Source organism: Protopterus annectens, chromosome 10.part0 (assembly GCF_019279795.1).
Source record: "Protopterus annectens isolate FY-2018-M chromosome 10.part0, PAN1.0, whole genome shotgun sequence".
Classification (NCBI taxonomy): Eukaryota; Metazoa; Chordata; order Ceratodontiformes; family Protopteridae; genus Protopterus; species Protopterus annectens.
In genome coordinates, this window is record NC_056744.1 from 186,577,317 (window position 1) to 186,597,412 (window position 20,096).

The 20,096-nt window shown below is 38.9% G+C and overlaps 1 protein-coding gene across 1 annotated transcript in view; it reads left to right on the plus strand.

Moving 5' to 3' along the window:
- TTYH2 (tweety family member 2) overlaps positions 1–20,096 on the plus strand; it is a 2,201,930-nt gene that overhangs the window by 2,014,790 nt on the left and 167,044 nt on the right. Inside the window, exon 10 of the mRNA XM_044085133.1 lies at positions 11,981–12,073. Within this exon, the coding sequence (XP_043941068.1) occupies positions 11,981–12,073 (93 nt within the window). The remainder of the gene's footprint in view (positions 1–11,980; positions 12,074–20,096) is intronic.

A 20,096-nucleotide genomic window follows, 5' to 3' on the forward strand; every position in this document is an offset into this window, starting at 1 on the left:
AGTTTGGTCGAGACTGAGAACCAAACTTTCATTTATGCCAAAGTTAGTGTCCAAATTTGCCCTTAATCAAACTGTCCAACTTCCTGCCACCCATCCTAATCCTCAAAATAAGGGAGAAATAAGGGTCTATATTAGATAAACGAAAGTTTATCTTGCCGAACGCTGGCATGGTCGAATATCCCGGAACTCAAAACTGCAATTGTGGGGGGCTGTGCCCCCCCACACACACACACACACACCCCTCGCTAAATATATATTCCAACTCCGAGATCATACTACAGTGAGGAAAGGGCAAATATTCCCATCTTCACTGTACCGCAATCTCACAATTGCGGTTTCGGGTTCCGGGATTTTTGCTCATGTCAGCGTTCGGTAAGATAAACTTTCGTTTATCTAATATAGACCCAGAAATAATTCCTCACTGCCTAAGCATACACCTATAACTCATGTCTGGACAAAACTAAAAATTTAAGAAAAACAAACCAACTTTTTGTCTGTTATGGTGATAAGAAAAAAGGAACAGCCATTTCCTAAACAATCTGTTTCCTGCATTCAACCTCCCCTCCTCTTCCTCTGTCACTCTTCCTCTGTCACTCTCTCTCATGCAGCTGCTATACTTTAATGCTTGGTGAGAAAACTCCAGATATTATGGTTTTCTCTTTTATCTTCCCTTTACAAACCTCTCACTTTGCACTGTTTGTTGAATTGTGTAAACTGACATTGATATTTGTGAATATGACTGTTAAGTAGAAATATTCCTCACATGAGGGAATGTATTTTCAGTTCAGATGGTGAATTATTCATATGTCTAGCTGGCTACATTGTGTGAGAGATTTTTTTATGCTTACATACATACATACAAATGTTTCAAGCACGGGCATTAATGCCCTTCTATCTTGTCAATATACCAAAACACTTGTTTCCATAATAAGTGTTCAGGCTGTTCTTAAAAATATCTAAACTAGTACTTGCTTTAATGTAATTTGGTAGTCTGTTCCAAGCATCAGCTACAATGTCAGAGAACCAATTAGTACACTTCTCATTCCTATAGAATCTTCTACACAGGTTATCAGATGATTCTCTAGTACTTTTTGATAACCCCAAACATTCCCAGAGGTAGTTGTCTCTAAGTGCCCTATATACCTGAATAAGATCTCCTCTTAAATATCTGTAAGAGACACTGTACACATTCAGATATTTTAGTCTTTCATAATAACTTAGATTTTCACATCCATGGATGCCTTTGGTATATTTTTGCTGTATTCTTTCCAGTTTACTCATGCTTGATTTCTTATAGGGTTTCCATATTATTTCTTCATACTCAAGTTTGGGTCTAATGTAACTAACAAACAATGACTTCATTATGTCTGATTTCCTAGACTTTATAAATCTTTGTATACAACCTATAGTTCTATAACTATCATTAGCCAATTGGTTGATATGATTAGAAAAACTCATAGCTGAATTTACCCATATACCCAGGTCCTTAAATGAGTCTACAGTTTCAATCACTGTGTGCTGTATTAAATATTCACCTTTCAGTTTGTCTCCCAAATCTCATATGCTTAGTTTTTGATGTATTTATCAACATAGTATTCTCCTGTGCCCAAATGGTCAATTTAGTCAAATTATTTTGCAGACATGCCTTATCTGTAACATTTGTAATCAGTTTACCCAATTTCAGGTCTTCAGCATATAGACTGTAGAATACCTCAGATGACAAAGTAAGGTCTGAAAGATACAATCTAAACAAGTAAGGGCCTAGGACAGAGCCCTATGAGACACCTTGACTGTAACCAATGATTTTGTCTGTCCAGTTAGTGTGTGATACTTGCCATGTCCAATTTGTAAACCATGCAGCTATCCATTCTATCAACAGTACATCAATACCTAGTTGTACTAATTTATTGATCAGTGTTTTGTGTATGACACTGATAAATGCTGGTTAAATCTGTATAAATCACATCAGCACAATTTTTCATTCATAGTTGTTGTTATATTGTTATAGAACATCATGTTACAGGTGGTAATAGATCTATTTTCAACTTATGCATGCTGATATATGGTTTCAAGACTCAACCCATCCAGTTCTGACAATAACTTATCCGGTATTACCTTCTCCATTATTTTTCCACAACATGAAAGTAGACTTAAGGGTCTATTTCCTACCCCCCTTTCCCTTAGACAGGTTTAATAAGTGCATGTCTCCAATCTTGGGGAGTCTCCCAATATTTATATGACCTAGTGAATAATAGATATAATGGTAGTGTAAGTTCTTGCTGAAGTGTTCTCAGGTCATTGTTACTTATTCCATCTCCTCCCTGTGCTTTGCTTGGATCCAGTTTGCACAGTTCTTTTTCAATATAATCTAATTTGATTCCAGTATCTGGGGTTACCTGGATGTCACTAGGACAACTTACCACCACTTTTGTGGAGCCAAACTGTTTTGCATAAGATTTTGTAAATATATCTATAATCTGTTGTGTCTGAGAATAAATTTTAGAATCTGCACACGGTTTATCAATTTTTGTATCTTTACTCCTTCCACATCTTATGTATCTATAAAAAGGTTTATTATGATCAATATCTTTATATAAATTTTCTTCAAATTTTTCTTGATCTTGTCTAACACTATACTTAATCTGTTTGTCCAGCTTGTTTATTTCCGTTTTCAAAGTTGTAGTTCGACCTCTCTTCTATTTCTTATACTTTTTGTCTTTCACCTTAATCAGGTATCTTGTTCTTATGGAAATATACCCCCCAATGTTGTGTGCCTAGATCCTGATAAACATTCTTTTGACTTTTTGCACTCAATTTCTCTTTCAAAACTTTCCACATTCCATCTGCAGTTTTTCCACTGAACACCTCACTCTAGTTAGTTTTATATAGTAACTGTTTTGCTTCCCTATAATCTCTAATTAACCTTCTGTACATTGGCTTAGATTTCAGTTTGGCAGAATTATCTAGCAACAAATTAACCTTAATAACCCCCTGATCACTGCACATCAATAGTGGTAAAACTTGACTTTTGAAGTTACAGTAATTTCTTTGGGAATACAAACAATATCTAGTATATTTCATCCCCTGCTAGTTTTTTTTTACATTCTGAAGCATTTGTTGTTCCTGAATATACTCTGTGAATAATTTCTTTACTAATGTTGTTGAATCAATATTATTCTAGTCTGTTTCTGGTAAATTTAAGTCCCCAGCTAATATCCTTCTTTCCTGTGTTTCATGTAAGAAATGTATGAATTCCTTTAGGTCATTTGCACTTGACTTTGGTGGTCTATACACTCCAACAATTATTATATGTTCCAGAATTGTCTTTATTGGCACAATTACACAGTCTATAGTATTGGTATTATCACTGAACATGTAATAATCACAGGTCTCATAAGCTATCTTTAATTTCTATCATAACATCTCCACCTGATTTTTTGTTAGAATGTCTGTTAGCAGTAAAAACATTTATACCCTGTCAGAGCTGGTTTCCAGTCATTGTTCTTTAACCTGGCTTCACAAACAATAACAACATAAATCCTGTGGGAACATAGCAAATTTTCTAATAAAACAACTTTATTATTAATGCTCCTAGCATTAACAACCATCAGAGATGCATCAAATGTTGCTATCTGTGAACTGTTACATTTTTGACCTGGCAAAAATCCTGGCTAGTGTTTGTCAAATATTGCAAAAATATCTGCTGCAAAAATTCTCTTCCCTGATCTAGACAAATGCACACCATCCTGTCTGAACACGTGTGCCCAAAAGAAGGCTTGGATGCTCTACACATTTCCATTTTTTAAACAGGACATTTTTCCATTTAGGTGTTTATCCAAAAAAAATCTTTTCATTCACAGTGACCTGACTATCCTTTCTATAGGTGATTCATGAAAAATATGTCCTAACACCAGTGCAAGCTAATACAGTTCCCAAATAACAATCAGAGAATCTTTGTTGGTGACATCATTTGTACCAACATGAATAAAAACAGATCCATACTTCCTTACATTAAGGCATTCCAAGGCTTGTTTCACATTTTCTATTTTTGCTCCTGGCAAGCATAACACTACTCGATCTTCATTATCATCTCTGCAAATATAAGTATCGGTTCCTCTAATAACTGAATCTCCAAATACAAGCATATCTTTGCTGACCATCTCTGAAGAATCTTCAGTTTCTAATACAGTCATTTCTGCTCTATCAATTGTTACGAAGGATAGCTCTTCATCACTATTAGTCTTATTAATTCCCGTTTTCATTGCATATTAAATTCTCATCCCGCTGGCATTGTAAATCCACAGCTTGAGCCATGTAGTTAACATCTCTCTTTCTCTTCTTTTTTCTTACAGTAATGCCCTTCAATCTTTCCACTTTCAGTTTTGATTTCTTCTTTTCACCTGCCCCTTGCCTCTTTTTTTCTACCTTTTCCATTGGAAAGGTGATGCCTTTTTCTGTAGACCAAGGGTTTTCTGATACAGATATTCATTCCCTGTCACCAGTGTGTTACATAAAGCAGAATCCTTTTTACTACGTATTCTCTTTCTTTTACAGTCATTAGTCAGTTTCTTTTTCTTCCTTATTTGTTGAGAACTTCTTCCTTTCTTTCTTTTTTTGTTTCCTTCTAAACAAATTGGATCCTCAGATTGCTGAGTACTTGCATCCACAATTCCATAGTTCTCAGGGGCATCATCATGTTTCATAAGCTTTGAATGTTCTTTGCAGAAAATAGATGCATCTTTTCCTAAATCTGTTCTATTTGTTGTATGCCTAATATTATTTAATCAGTCCAGTCATTAATATATGATACAGCATTTCTCCAAGCCATGCCAATTGCACATGTGCAATCATCATCATTAAGTCGAGATTTACTTCTAACAGTGGTACCAAATCATGCAATTTTTGACACGAGGAACAAAGATCACCCGTGTTATCAGCTGTTACCTTTAAATATGCATGGCATTTATTACACTGTACAGTATACTTGTGCATTAGCAAATCGTTAATTACATACTCATTTAAGAAATCCATATTCAGCTTTAAATGAATAAAATATTGCAAAGGAAAAAATTACACAAAGTCAGTAGCAAAAAATTCAAAGGAACTTAAATCAACTTCTATGACAAAAATTATACCAGCAATATCCAACTAAATAATAAAATACAATAAAGTTGTCCTGACCATACAAGTTCTACCAGCCAATCACTATAGCTTGCAGTCGCACCTCCTTTTAACAGTAAAAAAAAATAAAACTTACCAGTCAACTCCACAACAAATCACAAACCAAGACAGGATTGTTTAGATATGCTCAGAATTTCTTGCTCGATCATACAATATGGCTAAAACAACTATAGCATTTGTAAAATGTGATTTCTTTTAAAAGTCTGCATTTTTTTTTTAACTCTATGCAAAACCAAAAAAGAGAAACTTGACGGATGAATGAATTTTCCATTACGCATATTGCCAATACCTATTTTCATGCAGCACACCGTGCACTGAAATATATATATAAAAAAAGTTTAAATATTTTTATGGAAGGCTGTGCCCCTGTACCCCACATCATGGAGGTCTTACCTCTACACCCTGAGTTCTAAGTTTGACTTCTCACTATGTTAGAATAAAAGGTTTGGTACAAGTTGAATTGACCTTTGCTAACTGTTCTTTGACTTGCCCAACCTTGGATTCAGTATACAACTGTTAATAACTGGAGTCCACAAAATCCATAATTGACATGGGCAACAGTGAAGTATTTTGCTACACCAGGAGTGGTTCTTTGAATCTTGTCAAAATGTGACCTGGTGAACCATTAGGTGACCTTGTAAAAAAAAAAAAAAAGATCTGCTTATATCACAACTTTCTCTGACTTTTTTTAAAATGTTATCTTCTTTTATTGGTGCCTGATTAAAAAGAAAGACAAGCACTCTACAAGGATGTTCCTTCCTATATGCATTTTTATTGTTTGATGAAAAAAACAGGCCCTTTGTGTTTTCATTAACAAAGTGACAGGTTCCAGTTTTTTTTTTTATAAGGTCATTTTACTAATGCACTACATTTCATGTATCTTCAGTGAAGATTTCAAGGCATTTCTTAAAATGTGCTTTTGCAAGACATTGCCAGTGTTTCACAGTTTATGGTCCATTACAGACCGCTCCATTGTTAAAAGATATGTTTAGTATACACCCATGGAACATTTCACTGCAGAATTATGAAAAATCTGTATTTGGTTCCTTAAAAAAGATATCCCACAATTTGCAGCTTCTAGATCAAACAAGTTATTTACATTATGCCAAAAACTCAGTAAAGTTCCATAAACTTGATTGAGACCACATTTTCCCCCCACACTAAATTTCCAAGGCCAGTATTTCAGTTTTCGAACACAGTAAGACTGAACCTGATTTCTTCAAATAGTAGTTGAAGCCTTATCCCTACCCTGTCTATTCCTACTTGCTCCTTGTTTTCCAGCCTTCCAAACACATTCATTTCTCTGTTTATGGACCCTCCTGTCTCTTTATCTCATTTTACCACAGTCTGGCACCCATCTCTGCTCACTCTCTACACTCTTATCTCCATCAGATCTGGCGCTTTTCAGTAATAGTTTCTCCCTTCTCTCTCCCATCTGCTAGGCCTGTCTGTTTCCATCTATCTTTTGGGCAGCTCCACCCTTATTTCTTAACTCAGGCTCTTAATTTCCTGTTCAACCAATCATAATACTTCCCTTAAATCATATTATACAAAATCCATATGGGAGTTTGTGCTGTTCAGACTAAACTAACTTTTACTGCTTCTCTCTTTGTGCCCCCATTCTGTATTAACCCATCACCTTACAACTACTATGTCCCTTACTATTCCCCACCTCTGTTAAGCTGGCACTTCCAACTTACCAGTGCTGGCCCTGACCAACCCCCCCCCCCCCGGTGTTTTGATGGAACCAGCTTCTTCACCCTTCCTGTACTTATACTTCAGTAGGTCAAAAATGTGGTGATTAGCCCGTCCCCAAGAGCGAACGTTAACATCCCTAACAGAACAAGACATTTCATCTCATAAGAAGTGATGTGGGGTCTCATGGGGATATCAACCCCAGTACTATTACACCCCCAAAACTGTACTCCAAACTACAAACTGTGCTCTCCCCTCAGATAAGGTACTGGCTGAGGCTAAAGAACCTGAACTGCTACATTTGGTTGTTAGGGGTATTGCTGGTAAATTACCCAACTTCAGTCTGGAGCATCAGAAACTTAGCTGAATATTTTCACTTTTATCTGTGAAGTTTGAGCCTCATTTTGCACCCTGCTGAGAGCTGACAAACTACACAAAAGATGTTGTGGTATACTTCAGTATGTAAAATATTGCTTCAGACCCCAGGACTTCCATTTTTAGTTCCCCGTTTCAGAAACCTCAGAGCTTTTTTATTATTTATGTTCTAGTTTTTCTTGTTAAACTTTCTGATGGATGTACTTGTTGAATTAGAATTTGCATATTAACTTCCATTTTTCAAGTTAACATTATAATACCCCAGGGCTTTTCTAATACAATTTATGCTGTAGAGTTATCCCTTGCAAGAAAAAATATATTGTTATATAACTTCCCTACACTTGATCTGGAGCAATTTATCAAGGTACTAAAGAAACAAACTCCCAACAGACATAGTCACTGGAATAAGTCAGCATTTATTCATGATAAGTACTTTTGTCCATCAACTAGACTTTATCAGATCCATTTTTCAATAACAGCTTTAACCCATGGAAAACTAATATACACATAGAAAGCACAAAGGATTGTAAATTATGATTGACAACCTCATATATATATTAATGAGCCTAGCCTGCAACTAAAAGCTAGCATGATGTAACACAAGACATTTTTTACAATCCAAACTTAAATAGGAAACAGAAGGAGTACAAATAAGCTGAAGTGTAGAACAAGTAATTAACTCCGAGTCTGTCTCCAGACAGGAACAAGGTGTCACAAAACTGCCTTCGCTAATGGCTAGTTATCACCAAGGTGACAACAAGATCCTTCCAAAAGGAGTGATAAACTGGACAACTGTAAAGAAACAACAAAAAAATAAAGAGCTGAAGCGTGTGAGCACACATGTGTGCATGCGTGTTCATCTGCGTGCATGCGTGTGTGGCAACAGGCACATGAATCACGAAAACAGTGCCTACTATAGTAACCTAGAAGAAGATATGAAATAAAGAAATATCACAGATAAAAATATAATGAAAATAAAAATTGTAATCATGTATTAAAAAGCAAAAAAGCAATTATGCTTCATCAGAGTAACCATAAAAATCAATAAAATGTGTGGAAAAAAATGCAAATGACTGTGCATATGTATAAGTTGTAGCAGAACAGAAACGAGCAGAAATCAATGTCTAGGCATCAAAAAAAGTACAAGAAAAGTGAAGAAAGGAGCAAACCCGGCATGTCAAAACCTTTAATAAAATAATTTTGTGGTGCCGTTTCCTAAGCTGAAGAATGCATTTAATTGGAACAAGCAGAAATGAGTCCAGGCGGGTTGTAGGCATTAAGGCAAATTTACCATTCCAGCTCCTCCTTTTCAAAATTGGCATTACAGTTCGCCTTAAGTGGACCCATCCAGATAATGTCCAAAATAATGTATAACTGTGGTAGACAAATGTCCCTGATTTTTGCTACTACAATGTACGGTAAGAAGCCTACCTGCGGATATATATACCACAAGCTTTATTTTTTTCTCACACATCCCAGCCTTTCTGGCTACCAGTGATCCCCTTTCAAGTGAGCACTAGTAGTAAGATTGATATTTGTGTCTAATTATCCCTGTGGTTTGAGACCAGAAGTGATGCTAGGGTGCAGCGAGAGGGACAATTGCCCTGGGTGCAAAGGGTTGGGGGGCACAATCACCCATCCTTCATTATGATCCATCTCATTTTAGTGCAGCACTGGCTTTTAAAAGCCAATATTGCATTTGTGGTGAAACCTGAGCACTGCAGTGCTCCATGTATGTCTAAACTGTAGCAACTGTTTGCTACATTAGTAGCAAGTAGTTTAGTACTGTTTAATTGAAAAAGTGTTTTAGTTAATAAAAGATATGAGCACTGTAGAGCTCCGTGCAGGCAAAAACTGTTTGCTACATTTGCAAGCAGTGTACTACAGTTTAACAGCATTTTTACAGGTATAGTTGTATGTGTGGAGGAGGATGGGGGCAGGGCACACAAACAGGACCTGAATGGCTGGTGCAGGAAGGGGGAGGTGGGCATATCATGCATCTGGCCACCTGGTTTTTATACTAGTAGAAGTAACAGCAGTTTTTTTTTTTTTTTTTTTGAAGAGCTGGTAAGAGGGCATGGTTCCAACTGTAATAAGCCGATTACTAAAATGTAGACTGTAGAGATTTACTTAATACAGTGAAGTATTTTTTTTTTCTTGCTGTTCACTTGAAGAGCTGAGGGGGAGGGGTGCTGGTTTGTGGTGCCTGCACAGGTTGCTGGTACAGCCAAATATGCTTCTGTTTGATACCAGCCTTCACCAACTCACTGTTGGACTGCAGAGGGATTGTCAAGGTATCACCTAGCCACAGCTACAAGAAAACAGAAAATATGCTTAGCAATCTTAATGCTAGGTTACTCAAATTACCTTAAGGATGTGCAGTAACATAATGGGGTTCTCCCACCAACATACCAAGTGTTTTCACTTCAAACTCACCCAAAAATGGAGCTGTTGGCAGTAGCACAGACTCTAGATGGTGCCCTATAGGGGAATGTGTTGTAGAAATGAACCACTTTGAGCACCAACTCTTGCGTGCAGTATTCTCAAGACAGGAGAACACTGATCACAGACTGAGTGCCATGTCAGGGCCAGCCACTTGGCAGTGTAAAAATTGGCTCTAGGTGATTCGGTCATGGTAATTAATGTTGCCAAATAGACATTGGTATTTGTTGGTGATAAATGGATTGAGGACCCAGTCTACACCAGGGACCCATGCTAACATTGGGAGGGATGGATGTGCCCCTGTTGGCCACTGATTGCCCACCATAAAGTCTAGCAGTCCTGGGTTAATAAACTACTGGCCAACTGGTGTCCGGTTGCCCAGCTTGCATTAACTGGGATAGCTCTGAGCAAAAGCTGGATGTAAAACTAATCATCCTGCCAAATATGGACTAAGAATCACTACACTCAATGTCTAACAGGATGCAGCTTGGAAGTGCATGACTTGATGGTAAGGAGGAGGCTGGACATCCTATGTATCTTGGAAACAAGCTGTAAGGGCAGTGCAGTAAAGCGACTTGACTTGGGGTCCAGAGTCTACTACACAGTAGAAGGACAAACTAGAAATTAGATGGGAATTGTGGTGAGGGATATAATGCCAAAGAAGTTGAAAAGTAAGGTGGACAAAACCGTGATGTGACCAGCACTAATGTATGGTACAGAAACCTGAGCAATAAAGGCAGAGCCTTTACTGCCCAGGTGATGCAGATAAGTGTCTGAGATGGGTGGTAGGATGCACACTACAGGACAGATGAAGAAATGAAGATGATAGAGCATAAGCCAAAGTAGCTCCAATTGCAGAGAAGGTCAAACAGAACAGGTTACAGTGGTTCAGCACATGCGCAGAAAAACAGAAGACAGTCTGGTGAAGATGATTTGGGATAGACAGGAAGAATGCAAGAGAAAATAGGGCATCCAGCAAAGAGATGGCTGTATTATGGGAGGAAGTCAGACATAACTTATCAAAGAAGGTAGGAGAGTGGCATTGTATTGAGACAGATCGTGGCAATTGACACAACTCCCCAATCCCATGCAGAAAATAGGAAAAATGGGGATTGATGATGATGATTGTGATAACAGGTGCAGCATCAATGTACTACAGGGTGTGCACCATTGTAATTTCTAATTAAGTGATGCAGAGGAAACCCCTGTAGCAGTGCAGCAGGCCTGTATATATTTGTTTCATACTGCAGGCTTACTAAAGAGTATAAATAGGGTTATATAGTGAGTGCTACACAACAAACTGATTGGGGGGATAGGATGGCACGGTGATGGAATAAAAGTCCATAATGTGGACAGTGAAGTGGTGGTCATATAAAAAACAATATATTGATAGGAGATAATTGCCTTCTCTAAGGTGTATGGAGTGGAGTGGCACACCTATTTTGTATGAGTGCTACCAATACAGGAAGCCGAAGTTACTCAGAAAGTATAATTCTGAGAGTGAAACAATATAGATGCGATACATGCATCATAATTCAGCAGAGATTTCCAAGGAGCAATTCTCTGCTGGTGTGCCTTGTCTGCAGAGTCTGCATATCCTCCCTGTGTTTGCATGGGTTTTCTCTAGATGCTCCAGTTTCCTCCCACATTCCAAAGATTTGCAGTAGGTGAATTGGATACTTTAAACTGGCCACAGATGTGTGTGTGGGTGTGCATGGTACAGAAGAATCACATCAGGGCTAGTCACCCATTGGTCTGAACATGTGGCTCTTAAGTGATGGTCACTGTTGATGTGACACCGTGATCCCATGTACCAAATGAGAAAGTACTCTCTACACTCCCAGTATGTGGACAACTACTTTGATATTCTCACTCTGAGATCTCAGCACGTTAGAGATGAGTGCAATGATAAGATTACATGAACTGTCTTATTGTGTTCATCCATTGCATAATGTAACCTCTGAGTGAAAATATTGAAGTAGCAGGGGATTGGTGGGGGGGGTACGGCCTTCCACAAACATTTATCAAATTGCATAATTCAAATTTATTATTTCATAAAATTGTAAATGTCTGGATATTGCATTACTTGCTATTTTACCCCTAGAATTATGATTTCTGAGTGTACTTGATATGGAGTGTCAGTTGACATCATTTTATATATCTTGTATTTATTTGTTTTTCTAATATGCAGTCTGAGTATTATGATTTGTAACTTTGATAAAGCTTTGAGGAGAAGGCATAACCATGCTTAATTTATGTTGTATCTAATTTACTCTTTGCCTTGTAGAAGGAACTTCTTGGAATCCAGCAGCTACTGAACCAGTCTGAGACCAGCCTTCACCAACTTACTGCACTGATGGACTGCAGAGGACTTCACAAGGTATCATCTCCCCACAGCTACAAGACATGCTAAATGGTGCATTCAAACTTCATCTTATGGGTATTTAAATTGGTAGTAATTTTGTAAAGGTGCAATAAATGAAGGGATGCAGAACTGATCCATGGGCAAAAAATGTGGTGCTGTGAAGAACTAATGTAAGGTCTCCTGCTTACTAACAGAGTGATGCAAACACAGTTGAGAATTCATTTCAGATATTAATAGGATGTGGCGTGAACAAGGTGGGAAAGTATGAACAAAGGCAGCATTATGGTTGAGGGCTACTGATATGGCAACTTCTCAGATGAGAACATATCCAAAGTAAGCGTGTCTTTCACTCTTTCTCACAAATGTACTGGAGTGGCAGAAATGGAAACAAGGTCTTTGTGTAGGATTTGGGGGGAGGGTATATGAACACAAAGACATACTGCTTGAGAAAGTGTTGTGGTCATGTGAGTCCACTGTACTGTTGATGTTCTACCTCCCCATTCCAGTCATTGCTCAATTTTTTTCTGCCTTAACTGTCTTTGTACCTCTCTCTTGACATGTATGCTGCAGGGCTCTCCTCTCCCCATGAAATAACATTCCTTAATCATTCTGAAGTTGTCTTTCTTTTCATTTTCATTATGAATTTAAGGTGTGCAAAACAATTTCAGATAGCTTTTAATGCATGAAAATAGGAATTAATGTACAGTATGCATATATAAATATGTTTAGATTGCAGACTGATTACCTGTTCACAAATATCTGAACAGTGTTACTTTGAAAACCGAATTCACTCATGAATCTTGAAATTCAACATGTAAATAAGATTGGAACATGCAGGCAATACAAATATAGAAAAAATAAACTGCTCCTTTTGAGATACAATTTTTGCTAAGAAACATTTTTTACTGTGATATATTTAACTGTAGATGGTTAATACAGCTTTATAAAATATTCAAATGTATTTCTAAAAATGACAAAAGTTACTCAGTGTTCTGTAGTCCTGCTGAAAAGTATTATGTTTTAACAAGTGGATATGGGCATGGAGATTGCAGCATATTGTCAGAATAATAAGGCAATCCCTCTTATCAATATAGTGTTTTTTTATATAATAACCACTCACTATCCACATTAAGGGCCTTTATTCTGTCACCATGCCATCCGACCCCTGCACTTCATTTGTGTCATACTACAGGCTGACTTTGTTTTTCTTTCGGCTTTTCCCAGTTAGGGGTTGCCACAGCGGAACTCCAGTCTGCTAATGATTGGCAGTCGATTTTTATGGTATTGAGGTGCCAGCCCGATGCCAAACCTTCAACGAAGGCATGCCCATTCACGCATGTCTTTCGAACGCCACTCAACCGTGGGGAGGATATGCAGATTCCACACAGAAGGCGCTCCATCCAAGAATCGAACGGGAGAATCTCTTGCTGTGAGGCGACAATGCTACCGCTGCATCAACGTGGCTTCTATATACTACAGGCTAACTAAAGAATATAAATAGGGTTACGTAGTGAGCGCTAGACATGAAACCGATGGGGGGTAGGATGGCATGGTGACAGAATAAAGGCCCTTAATGTGGATAGTGAGTGGTTATTATATAAAAAAACACTGTATTGATAAGAGGGATTGCCTTCTGTAAGATGCATGGAGTGGAGTGACACGCATCTATGTGTGAGGGCTAGTTCATGTTTGGGTATTTACATGATTTAGCAAGGAGGCCAAGATATCAGGATTGTTCTGCCTTTCTTACATCACCAGAGCTGGTACACTGGTGATTTGGAGGAAGGACTGGCTAGCTAAATAAGTCAAGAAAAATGTAGCAAGTTGGGCAAATAGCACCTAGGATTTAATGCAAAAAAAAAAAAAGGAACATTATTCACTATGGAGTAGGGACCTGACGGCTAGAAATTAAACTGCTGAGAATAATGCATTATACAAAAACTGAGGAAGAAGAAAAGCTTTAGAAGTGATCATCACTGGTGAAGTCAGTCAGTCATGTAGCACTGTGCAAATGGAATGTGATGAGGGTAACTGAAATGTTGGCTTATATGGCATGATGAATTGGTCTTGAGGAAAGAAGAAACTGTTCTAGCTACTAGGATGCAGGTAAAGCCATGTCCAGAGTTCTGCATATAGCCTTGGAAGCTGTGCTTTGAGATGGATGATAGGCTGGTAGCTCATTGAGATTCACTGAATCTTGTTTCAGCATATCCTAGTTTGAGAACGTGGTCTTTCTGAGTGAAGAATGTATTTTTCAGATGTAGGGAAACATGTTTTCCATATGAAAACTGATAGTAAAATATGCAGGCAAACTAGATTTTCTGTGGCTGTATGCATTTATATATGTGCAAGAGATACTGTGCTGAGGTAACTGTTCCAGTACTTTGAGATTATTGGAATTTGGAAGGACCCCTTCTTCCCACTCATTCTGCCTAACTGTCCCAAACCCTATCATCTGCCTCAGATTGTTTGCTTTGCAGCACCCATTGATAGCATTTTTTCCTTCCCACAACCCTGTCAGTGAAAGCATATTTTCTCATAACAATATTAAAGCTATTCCAACTGGAAATGCAGGCTATGACTTCTTCTCTTTCACCTCCACCTTATAGTTTAACTTTTATAGTTTCCAGCAAGTATAATTACCTATTTACTGGCCAATTTTAATACAATAATCATTCCTTCCTTTTAATAATGTTTGTGACTTTTGTCTTTACTATGCCTAATACATTACCCTTCATAACAAAGAACTAAGTTTCTACTGTGTCACACTATGCAAATGTTTGAAAAGCTGTATTATTGATTCATCTAAATATTACTTTTATTATAAAACATTTTTAAGATGACTGGCTCCTGTGATTTAAATAATGTGCCTTCCTATAGCGATCATCAGGAAAGTCTTTCCTGATTATCGCTATAGGTAGGCACATTATTTAAATCACAGGAGCCAATGTTTTATGGTATATCTAGCAAGGACTAGATGTACAAGATGAAACAGTGCAATTTGAAAACCTTATTTTAAGTCTTTTAAAACATTTAATCTTCTAGTTGAGTCTGAGAGACAACATAAAACTAATGTTAGGACTTAAAGACCCATATGCTTTCTGCTGAGTATCGGTGAAATCACAATGAAATAACTACTGCTGGAGGAATTATATGTCTTAAACATTTGTCATTCAATGACATGTACATTGATCTGACAACCCCACAGCTACTGGAAACCAGTTCTTCTGTACTTACATTGCTAGTGTTTATAGCAAGGGTTTTCAGGTTGATGTAATGTATTTTGATTTTTCTAGTTCTTTTGAAGCTGTGAACCTCATGGTTTTTATTAATATTTGCAGTCTTGTAATCTCTAACAGATACTTTGCTATGATAATACATGGGTTCATTGATAGGGCATGGTGTGCTTGAGGTATGAAGACAACATAATTGATAGCATTTTGTGAACTAGGCGATAGCACAAGGCTCATTTCTAGGACCTTACTCTTTATTTACTTATCAGATGTTTTAATTGGTAATGCTTTGTTGTAGTTAACATATATAAATGATATTAAAATAGGTAAAAGCATGCAAAGTTAAATTCTCATCAAATATTTGATGCTTGGTCTCTTCAGTTTGAGCTACAAAAGAATTCAGGGTGACCATGTTAATATGTATAGCTCCTTTATGCATGGGTTCCAGTTTGAATGCTTTGAGTTGAAATATAAACCTAAAATAACAAGATTTTTAAATAGATAATGATAAAGAAATAAAACAGGTCTGTGTCATAGACGTAGTTGTTTGAGAAGACACTGGAACTTTGGAACTCTTTGCCAAAAACATTTGGAGCAGCAAAGATTTAACTACTTTTAAGTAAAAAATAAAAAGCCATTTTGGTAATAAATGTTAATAGCTGGCAAACAGACAGATTGTACTATGCCCCTGCCTGTAATTGATTGGATTTGATAATTTGCTGTTAATTTCCCTGTAGCACCTCTAAAACTGTACATTGTCCTCCAGATAAAGCTTAACCACAGATTCATAAAATAGTTCAAAACACTTCCTTAAGTGTGGCTAGCAGCTGTAGCATAGTTTCCCACCCTCCCTCAGTATTGGTGTTTTGTTCTTATACTTGGTAGCTTTGCAGTTGCCCGCTACTACTGTAAATTTGATCTGGGACACTCCTCCCAGTCCAGTGTCATTAGCTCATTCTACCTAATACAGAGAGAACATTTGGGAAGGCTAACCTCCTTAGTTTCTTAACCTTGACTTATCTCCTTTCTCCCTTTAAACTTTATTAAAAAAACTTTATTCAGCTGATTTTACAGTATTTGTGTTTCCTCCTCCTACTATATTACTTCATCTTGGTTTTTCCTGCTATTTGTTCTCTAAAGTACTCATTTGTATCTTCTCTGCTCCATTTATTACTGCTTGTTTTAGCCTGTTGAAATTGTGTTATTCTAAGCCTCTTAGTTTTGGTTTAAGCACTTGGGCTTTACGCCTATCCCTTAGCTCTCCCTGTCCTCCCCCCCCCCCCCAGATTCTGACAAATATGGATGGACAATTTCCTATGGTTTCTCCCACCAGTCTGGTTGATATGGGCATCCTGATACAGTGTAGCAACTGTCTAATGTACATGGATAACCATCTACTACTACCACCTAGGAGCACAATTTGTGAGAGATGCAATTACATAAAAAAGGTAGACTCTATGCTCTGTCCCTCACAAGACAGCACTACACCTCAAACACCACCCACAACTACACAATACACACCCACATATACAGAGGTTCTCAACAAAAACAAACCTAAACAAAGAAGACCTCAGAGGCAAAAACACATGAGAACTCCACAACCCTCCACACCACATACCATGCATAGTCCACACACCAGTGGCTCGCAACCACTAAGGCCTAACCATAAACCCAGCATAGTCATAGGAGACTCCATTGTGAGACGCACAGATGTGCCTCTCACCAGGCTGGATAAGGAGAAAGTCACAGTTGTTTGTCAGGTGCCAGAATCCGCCATATCACACACACACACTCAAGTCTCTCAACAACAGGTACTATTATGTCTATGTCATGGTCCATGTTGGCATAAACAACTTGAGACGTACCTCCCAGGACTATATGAAGAGAGACATGAATGAGCTCGCTGAATATGTATCCTAGGCAGGTATGTCCCTAGCCTTAAGCAGCTTACTACTGTCACCCAGAATGATGCCTCAATACAAATAGAAAATGATTGACTTTAACATTTGGCTTAGTTTCTGGTGTCACTCCAGGGAGAATCCAGTGCCTGACAGCCTGGGAAGATATGATCGACAGACCATGATGCTTTGCTAGAGATGGCCTGCATCTGTCTCACTTGGGCTTCAGGCAAAGGCGGGTTCTGGCATGTAGATTGCGAGACAATTGTCTGTGAATGCAACATCAAAAGTGGAAGGCCACAGTACCACTAGACTGTAGAGCGGTGCGGCCGAAAGGGAGATAAGCGGTGGGATTGCACACAGACGGTAAAACCGTCACATAGAGATGATCCCTAACGGAACTAAGCAGGCTGTTTCTTGACAGTGGAAACAGCGTCACTAGATATGCGATCGACAGTACAAGTAAGCTAAACAGGTCCAACTAAACAAAATTAAAAAAAAAAACATACCTGCTAGCACACACACAGAAATCCCCACACACAGCCCTTGCAGGAGAAGCATACAGTGGGAAGTTGCAAGCTGCGAACAGCCAAAGAAGCTGCAGCTGTAGCTGCTAGATACACCAATACATGAGCACTGTCAGTGGTACAAGCACAGTCACAATGGAATGGAAATAATTGTCCTGTTAGAGCCTTCCTAGTGCATACCTTTCCATCTTGTAGAACAAGACAGCTGGACAAAGCCATAAATAAAAGCGGGAGTAAGGCCCAAAAAGAGGGGCAAAGTGCAAAATCTGCTGTTACAAACCTAGAAAGTTGATAGAATAACAGGTTTCACATTAGCATCACTTTTCTGAAGGGTATGAAGTCTGAAACTCAGTTGTCTACCATTATTTCTAACTTCATTATTACCTATCCATCTATGTATCTATATTGAATTAGTTATTTATGTATGTTATGTACACTACTTAATTATATAACTATAACAGTCATCCACAAGTAATCCACAAGTAAAAAAAAAGCCAGAAGCAAAACACAGAACTACATACATACAGACAACAACAGGCAGTCCTGAGTAAGACATATTCCCGTAATACCAAGCGCATGAAGAAAATAGTGTCATCACTGCTGCACTACCCCTTATACATGACATGCCGATACACCTGTGGCAGGTGTAAACAGGACAACCCTGGCAATTAATGACTACCTGAGTAATGGTACAGAAGCAACCACTGTAGAAGGGAACGCTGGCATGTAGGGGAGGGAAAGCACATATCAGACACATAGGAATATAAACCCACCTCACTGTCAACAACTGATCGTATACTTCTGAAGCAACATGTGTGTTACGTGGGGGTAGCTTAATCGATCCTATGGTTGTTGCAGACAGGGTACACACATATGCAGAGGCATGTAGACAGAAAAGGGAGCTACACAGGGGAACATCCATTAATAATGTCTGTCTCTGAAACTGAGGCTGTGCATTACACCTTGGTTTGTCAGCTTCAATAGCTGGGAGTTAAAGGGGACATGTGCAGTACATGCAGAGCCAGTGGTGTAAAAGTGAGCTGGATACACACCTACAGGACTACAGTCAGTTGTGAATTCTATGGCTGAGTCAAAGGGACATAGAGAATCCCGAGAAGGAAAGGTAGTAAGAGCAGGGTGGTGTGTATACTGCTACAAAGGACCATTGTGGCAGATGGCTCCTATTCAGAAGGGTACAACAGAGGCAGTGTACTGCAGTATAACCATAGTCTGATAGTGGCCTATACCAAACTAGTGTCAACATACTCTTCCCTGCTACACTGGATGTGATGGATGCTGAGAGGCCAACCAGAAGTAGTGTTGCCATGATGAAGTCTGTTTACGAGTATAGCCCAGGTCAGCTTGGCAACAGATATTGGACAGTGCCCAGCCAGCGAGGCAAATCAGTTCTGGTAGTGGAGGGATATCTGTACCACTTAGAGCAGGAAGTCCTCTCCAAGCGGTACTGGGCATGTGTTGAGCAGAGAATAAAGGCCTGCAGGGGCCATGCTATCACTGTTCACCAGGATGAGAGGACTTACTGCATAAATCACTGCCACACCACCATGGACCTGATGCAACCACTGCCCAGGTGGCTGTGCTGCGAGCTGAACTACAGCAAAGGGCAGTAAACCGCAATGACATGCCTAGTCTGGTAATGCAGAGTGTCCTTGGCACAGTGGATGACAGTGTACTACAGGAGATGCCTCGCCATGCCACCCTATGTTGTAGCATCACCAGGGTGTGGCAGAGGGCACAGGCGTCTATGTCCACACCTCCGGCAACACTTGCAGATATTGATGTCAGCCAGTACCCACTCCATAGTGGCAGCTTTATCTTGCGCAGACAGTCAGATATGGATGGGAAAGATTCCTTGGTTCTGCTAACTACAACACAAAATCTGGCAGATTTCTGCAGATCAGACCTCATACTCTGGGATGGCGCCTTCCCAACACGTGCTGATATTTGCCATCAGCTGTATACTTTACATAGCTCTATTGGCACCCCCACCTCAGCACGAAATGTCCCCCTGGTGTATTTTGTAATGATATGGAAATCGGAGTCTGCATACAACAACATGTGGGACATACTTAAGGATATGGCTGCAGATCAGGAATGCACCCGAACACCGCAGAACATTATGACATATTTTGAGAAGGCAGCAATCCATGCCAGCCGAAAGGCATTCCCTAAGAGTATTCTGAATGGGTGCCTATTTCATTTTGCACAGATCATTTGGCACCAAATCCAGCATCACCACCTTGTGACCTTGTATGGTATGGACACCGCGTTCTCAATAACCATTCGCAAGCTGATTGCACTGGCATTCCTTCCAGTGGATGAAGTTGTCCCTGCCTTTCTGGACATTGTGGCTACCCTA